Raw genomic sequence first — 7763 nt, 5'->3', positions numbered from 1 at the left:
TGAATATTAGGTACCCTTCCCTCCTCTCAGTGGGGTGATAGGAAGGAGGGGGGGGGGGCTACCTTACAATTTATCATATAACTCGAAAACTAATCAAGATATTGGAACCAAATTTGGCATGGGAAGGTAGTTGGATGCGAAAAATAATTCAATAATTATTTGAGACCCCTCCCTCTTTCCAGTGAGGAGATAAAAAGGGGGAAGGGGCATCTTTATAATTTTTTACATAACTCAAAAACTAATTAAGCAAATAGAACCAAATTTGGTATGGGCGGGTTTTTGGGAACGTGTTCTAATGATTGTTTGAGACCCCTTCCTTCTTCCAACGGGGAGAAAGGAAAAAGAGAGGGAAATTTTAAACATTTTTTACTGCATAACTCGAGAACTACAACAGCAAATGGAACCACATTTGGCATGGAACAATATTTGGGTACAGGAAATGCTTCTAAGAATATTTGATATCCCTCACTCCTTCAAAGAGTTGGATGAAAAGGGGGAGGAGAGGTTTCCCTTACAATTTTCAGTATAATTGGAGAGCTGATCGAGCAAATGGAACCGTATTTGCTTTGTGAGGGTATTTGGATATGAAAAATGTTTCAATGATAAATGGAAGCCCAACCTTTAATTCAGCGGAAAGATAAAAAGGGGGGAAGGGGGGGCTTCCATACATTTTTTTTTGCATAGCTCGAGAATCAATCGAGAAAATGATTTCGTATTTCAGTACGCAAAATACTTCTATTAAAATTTAGTTCTCGCCCCTCCATTTAATGGGGAGAACGGAAGAGGGGTGGTACTTCCTTTCAAGTTCATGCATAGCTCAAGAATTTAGTACGCAAATAAAACCAAATTTGGTATGGGATGGTATTTCAATACGAGACATATTTCTTTGTGATATAGTTCCTTTCTTGCAGTAAGAGGATAGAATTGAGAAGGGAAGAGACAGGAATACATTTAACTTTTTTGTTAACAAAATCCGAGAAATGGGCAAAACTTAACGTGGAAAATTATTTTGGTATGATTCTATGATTATTTGACACACCATCCTTCTTCCAGTGAGTAGGTACATAGGAGGAGGGAGGTGGGCCTAATACAATTTTGTTAGCATAAATTCTCAATTTATGCTAACAAAGTCAACAAATGGAATCAAATATGGCATGGAAAGGTATTTGGCTACGAGACATGTTTCTACGCTTTACAGTTTAGAAAGGGAAAGAAAGAAGGGGTCTCCATATAAATTTTGTTGTATAGCTTAAAAACTTATCAACCATAATTCTTATTTATAGATAAGAGAATGTTTTGGTACGAAAAAATGGTATGATTATTAAAGATCACGACCTCTATTCAGCAGGGGGTGATAGGAAGGACAGGGGGGCTCTCTTATCAGTTTTTTTGCGTACGATTAATTTTAGATCCTCCTTTTTCAGGGCGAAGCTTAAGGAATCAGATTAAAATTATCAGATCTTTAACATAAATTTATAGATCAAGATTCAGAAAATTAGTTGAAGTCATCTTTGTATTGCAAAACTCCAGCTGCAGCACTCATTTTATAGCGGTTGCTTTTGAATTATGTTATAATTTTATTTGAAATAATGTCAACAAAACAATAAACATTTGAATAATTTCTGAAAATATCATTAGTTTTTGAAAGGTGTAGCAAAGCACACCGGGTCAGCTAGTCAAATATAAAATACTAATAAGTAAAGTTTATAAAAAAAATCTCGATTTCTTCTATATTCACCAACAATAAATCAAAAGAAAGACTGTGCTTATGTTTTAATTTTTCATCCACACAATAGCTTCGTTCAACGGTTGGTAAAAATCGGTTTCAACTGGTTTCTGTCAACTGGTAGATGTTCAACGAGCCAATGTTTTGGTCGAAACTAGTCAGGTCGTTGTTCAATGGAGCAAGTAGAAACTATTCGAAACCAATCCAACTCGGCAGCAGGATTCGTTTTGACCTGGTAGAAATCGGTCGAAGTTAATTGGAAAGAGACAGGTGATCAACTGTCAATCCATTTGTTACTTGTTTCGACCCGTTTCGACTTGGTTTGATTGAACAGATTAAATAGTAATAAAAATTTTAAGTAGAAATCCAGCTTCAGATTTAAAGTAGAACATCCACTCAGACTCTGAAAAATTGTTTTTTTTTTTCAATTGCAATTGATTCAGACTCTTCAAAAGAATAATATTGACTACCAAAAATTAACCTTTTATTCCATTTTTTTAATTGAAAAAATATACAATAATTAGAAAAAAACGTGTTTCTAATAATAAAAATGATTTCGCTCTTTTCATAGTTCGTATGTTGCAAATTTGTTCCTACTTCATTTTGTTCCTTCTTCATTCGTTTCAGTTAAAAACAAATTAAAAATCTTGTATGAGAGCTTGAAATTCAAAAAAGCAAAGCAAAAAACAACGAAAATAAAGTTCCAGTAACTTCTGAATCTGAATTGGATAATCTTTTATTTAAAAATTGAAACAAAAATTATATTTTGAAATTGGAGAAGCGAAACAAGAATTTATAATAATGGTACGATATTTTCGAATCACGATACTACATTTTTCTTACATTTATTAATATTCTTTAAATTATAATATTCTTTAAAGATTTCATAAAGTGATAATTTAATACAAATTACGAAAATTACACAAGTCATAAAAATTCACATTTAGACTTATTGGGGGGCGCTGATACCACATATGAAATTTGATTTTTTTTCTATCAGCTTTTGTTTTCGAGGTATCTTCTGAATAAAGATAAAAATTCATTAAATGAATTTGTGCACTTTGTGGGCAAAACTGTTAAACATTTTTTTAAAGCCTTATTTCTTTGAAACAAGAATATCTGAGCAACCTCTGAATCCTTGATTGAATGCAGGATAATGAAAAGATTTAAAAATTTTAGTTTTTGTTTTGCTTCCAAAGAAAAATGCATCAATGTGTCGAAAAAATGGTGCCTAACCAATACCTAAATGAGGCATGGAGATCAAAATGAAAGCACTAGGGTATACCAGGGTAAGTGGGGATGATGGCTATTAAAAAATACTGTGCACTATATTTTTTTTAAAATTTCGATACAAAATGTTAGATTTACTAGTAATCTATCCAATAACTGGATGCGAGCAACCTTAGCGGAGATCGGGTACCCAACCTCGGTGGATGCTCTGGTCGCATGCTAACTGAGTTAGGTAGGGGGCTCCGTACGCATCTGTTCTTCATGTCAGGGGCGGCGTGCGGAGTGCAACAACGTCCTGGTGGTGTTCGGGACCCAAAACAGCAACATCACGACGGTCTTCCTGCGAGATAGTGGGGTAAGCTGCGGGCCTTGCGAGCCCGTGACTGAGAAAAAGAAAACAGCAACTAACAATTCACAACAACTCACGCGGCTAAAAGGGACTAGCGATTGGAAACTTGGAACATGGAACTGCCGGTCCCTGATTTTCAACAAATTTAAGAGCCGCTAATTCGACATCGTAGCGCTGCAGGAGGTATGCTGGAAAGGCTCCATGGATACAAACGTACGTATGCCATGTCGTGAACACCAAGTTTCTACGCACCATGTATTCATTGACTTCAAAGCCGCATACGCCACGATCGACCGTGACCAGCTATGGAAAATCATGGACAAGAACGGCTTCTCCGGGAACCTGACCAGAGTGGTACTGATGGCGACGAGCTGGCGATAGTCGAAGACTTTGTCTATCTCGGCTCACTGGTCACCGCAGACAATGACACCAGCCACGAGATCCGGCGCCGAATGATCAGCGGAAGTCGTGCCTTCTATGGACTCCACAAGCCACAGCGGTCGAGAAGACGCAGCTCTCGCACGAAGTGTAACCTATACATGACGCTTATTAGACTGGTTGTTCTCTACGGGCACGAGACATGGATATTGCTCGAGGAGGACCTGCGTACACTCGGAGTATTCGAGCGACGAGTGTTAAGAACCATCTTTGGTGGCGTGCAGGAGGACGGAGTGTGGAGACGAAGGATGAATGGCGAGCTCGCGTGACTCTACGTCGAACCCAGTATCCAGTAGGTGGTGAAGGCTGGCCGAATTCGCTGGGCAGGACATGTTGCCAGAATGCCGGACGACTATCCTGCAAAATGGGTGTTCGCTACGAATTCGGTAGGAACGAGACGAGCTTAAACTTCCAAAGCTTTTCGCAAAATAGCCTTTGAATTCTGTTTCAAAGATATTTGACCTGAAGTTTGCGTGCGTTACTCTGGTCGCAAATATTTAAAAAATCGGTCAAAATGTTTTGTCAGATTACCAAAAGCTGATTCAAAATGAAAAAAAGGCCCGAAAAAGAGCTATTTTTAAAATGCTTATAACTATACAGGTTTCATATTCAAATAGTGTGCTGATTTTATAATATTTGAAACTGTCGAAAATAAATCTATCGATGGATGTATAAATCTTTGAGGATCCAAAGGAAGTTTTGGTAGCTATCCCGGAACTTCCGGTGGACGAAATCCTTACTTAAAAAAGACACCCAATTTTGTCCTCGCAGCGCTGTATCTCGTTTACCAATGAACTGATCATATAAATTCAATTCTTTTTTTCGTTCGTTAAACTGGGTTTCTGAGAAATCTCAGTTCTCCCCTTCGTGTTGGTGGGTTTACGGGATTTGGTCATCGTGATTTTTCTAAAATTTTAACTAAAATTGGCCACATTTTATAAACCTAGAGATTCATTAGAATCTGCTTTATCGATTGATATACTTTTTGTGTAGTAGTTCGAAAATTTGTAGCAACGTTTTCCGAATTTACTGAAAGCTGTCAGATTTAAACCAGTTAGACCCACATTTTCAGCAAGTTGATGTACAAATCTCGCGCCCCTCCGTAGCCCCAAGAGAAAGGAAACCCTTTAGATCTCTTATCGTGTCGCTCACCAAATCCAGAAGCAGGAGGTCACTAAATGACAATAACCGACCGAATAGAAGAAACGAGGACATTGAAATTAGCTCTCTTTATTGTTTATTTTCTGTGATTCGGACTTTACACTTTGCAATCAATGTTGTTTTGTTTGTTTGTGTTTTATTCTTCTCGAACGATCCTCTGCTATTAATCTTTCGATTTACCGTCAGTTAACAAAATATAAAATGAGATGTTGCAATTGCTAATATATCCGTTTTTATATACTTTTATTTCTTTTTCACTTTACTCTTTGTTCTACAATATACTTTTTCACATCACTTTGTTTTATATATAACTTTCAGTGTTCTTTTCATTAAAATTGTATATCACTTTATTATTTTTTTCAGAGAACGTTTTGCTATTGATTTGCATCTTGTTTTACCAGCTGGGGTTCTTAATATAAATCCATGTAAGCGTTCCGAAAGAGACGAATAAGAAAGAAAAAATTGCGAAATGAAAAGAACAAAGATTTTTGTTTTGTTATGCTGAATCAACATTAGCGAACGCTGTGTTAAACAATGACTAAGTTGGATGTGTGAGTACTATGTCGATAAAGCATAGAAGGTAGATTTTTTTTGAAAAATAATTTAAGCAAACAATAAACAAACAAAAAAGTGCAACCAATATTATAGGAAAGGAAAAAACGGAAGTTTAAACTACTTTTATTCTACTTAACTGCGCAAGCTCATTATTCCACTAGGGGCATTTCTACATCACAATCTGTTCTTATTATAAATAATGAACGATATTACGTTTGATCTGACTTGAAATGTTGCCATGATGAAATTGGAAAAAAATAAAAACAAAAAAGAACTCTTTCAACTGGGAGTTGCCTATCATTTACATTTCATATTATTTGAATGTATGTTTTCCAATGGTACAATTGCATTGCTATCGCTAAAAACCTTGACCATCATAGATTTTTCATAATTGAACTTAAATCACCTCTACTGAATAGTACACAGCTGACTGACTGTTTTTGTTTCGAGTGCCAAGAACTGAATTTGGGGACACTTTTTCCATCTGCTACAACAGGGAAGAAATAACAGATCAAATGTAATGTACGGTTAACATAACTTTTTTTCCCAAAACACTGCAATTACGGTGTACATACAGAATTCAGCTTTTTACAGTGTGTTGATCTGCAAATCGATTTTAAACAACTTTATATGAAAAAAGACAACTGTAATTTGTGGAACTGAAAGCGCGTCTCGTCTTGGCTGAGTGAACGAATTATTTAGCTATTTGTTTACAATCGAAAATTATCGCTTGATGTTTGCCATCGTTTTATTTTATATTTTACTAAACGGGAATCTGATCAGCATTATTATGTTTTATATAATTTTTCATCTTTTTTTTTGTTTTTTTTTTGCTGCAAACTTTTTATTTTGTTTTACTGTTTGCTGATTTGAGCGCGCCAATAGTTTCAACGTACATTTTTTTTTTGTTTTTTAGGTAAATCCGGGTCGATTGAATTTGCCTTCTAATTCGACGGTTATATTCTATCAATCGGTGTAATCCCACCAATCTTTCTCGTACCCTTCGTGAACGTGGTCGAGCAAAACTTTTCGACGTTTTTCGCAGTACCTGTTTAAAGAAGAAATTAAAGTTATAGCTTGAATGAAAGAAATTCTTAGAATATTAGAGCTTCGTACCGATATTTGTCTTGTACTTTCTGTTTGATGTCGGCCAGATTCTCCGACGTAATATCTCGTTCCAGGTATTCCGACAGCTTCTCCGTGGCCGTCTCCAGATCCTTTTGGTTGTCTTCGAAAATCATCGACTGGTTGTTTTTGCGCAGATAGTACGCAAATACGTACGTACACATGAGTGTCTGGCGGCACTGACACAGGATATCAACGGCTTTCTTCAGAAATTGAACCTGGCAATAAAAAATAAAAGTTATTACATAAGAGCGTTGTTTGCTTCAAAGTTTTGCATTACCTCTATCCAGGACATGTTATGCTGTTGCATTTCCTCCATCTTGGCTTTGACCGAGGCGTAAAGTTTGTGTTCAAACTTTAGTGATTGCATGTGGTTCATGTAACGGTTATAGTAGTGCAAGTATCTATTGGTTGAAAAAAAGTAACTATTAATCCGGTAACAGCTGTAGAATGATTTTTATAACTTAAAATGTGTTTGCCATCAGATGAGATTAATGCACATAGTGCATTAAAATTAAAACTTCACACTTTTAAAAAAAATTCTTACAGAAACAATATTGACTAAGTTTTTCATTTTTGTTTATAAATATACTCCTGGAGAGGTATGAAAAAACACACATTTAAAATACACGGTATTAATAACTGTTTTTGCTGTTTAGTTGCTCAATTAACAATCGGAATTTTGTTAAAGAATCTTGCATCTGTGTTCAGACTTAAAATTCCTAGAAAGTTTGTTGTAAATGCAATTTTGTCAGGCGTAGCTTACCTCGCTAACGATGATCTGAACTTCTCCTGTGCGTCGCGTGCAGCACGAGCTTCATCCTCGTCGTAACGATTACAGTTATACCAAGACGAACCATGTGGCTCCCAAGAACCAAGGCAAACCCAACAGAAATCATATTTGCAAATTTGATTTTTGCACACCTAAAAAGGAAAAGTAATTATTTATCACTTCAATACCAACAAAGTATAAGAGAAGCTTTACCATATGGTTGCAGCCACCATCTTTTTCGATCGTGACGTTACATTTCGGACATTCCTTGGTGTTAGCCGCGATCCAGTTAGACGTTTCCGAATCGTCATCACACTTTTTGATCCACTTCTTCAACAGACGGCATTGTACGGGATCGTGCCAGTTTTCGCCACACTCAAAGCAAAACACGTGATTGCATTTGCATA

The 7763-nt window shown here is 36.4% G+C and overlaps 1 protein-coding gene across 3 annotated transcripts in view; it reads right to left on the bottom strand.

Moving 5' to 3' along the window:
- Positions 1-4957: 4957 nt before the first annotated feature.
- Positions 4958-7763, bottom strand: part of LOC129745291 (E3 ubiquitin-protein ligase ariadne-1) — a 66801-nt gene continuing 63995 nt past the window's right edge. For all 3 annotated transcript variants that reach the window (XM_055738270.1, XM_055738268.1, XM_055738269.1), the window contains 5 exons: positions 7570-7763; positions 7351-7508; positions 6865-6988; positions 6576-6802; positions 4958-6507 (listed from right to left, as the gene is read on the bottom strand). In XM_055738270.1, the coding sequence (XP_055594245.1) occupies positions 6426-6507; positions 6576-6802; positions 6865-6988; positions 7351-7508; positions 7570-7763 (785 nt within the window). In that variant the 3' untranslated portion in view covers positions 4958-6425. The remainder of the gene's footprint in view (positions 6508-6575; positions 6803-6864; positions 6989-7350; positions 7509-7569) is intronic.

Source organism: Uranotaenia lowii, chromosome 2, assembly GCF_029784155.1.
Source record: "Uranotaenia lowii strain MFRU-FL chromosome 2, ASM2978415v1, whole genome shotgun sequence".
NCBI lineage: Eukaryota > Metazoa > Arthropoda > Insecta > Diptera > Culicidae > Uranotaenia > Uranotaenia lowii.
The sequence above is the reverse complement of the archived record's forward strand: the minus strand, read 5'-3'. Positions and strand labels throughout refer to the sequence as shown.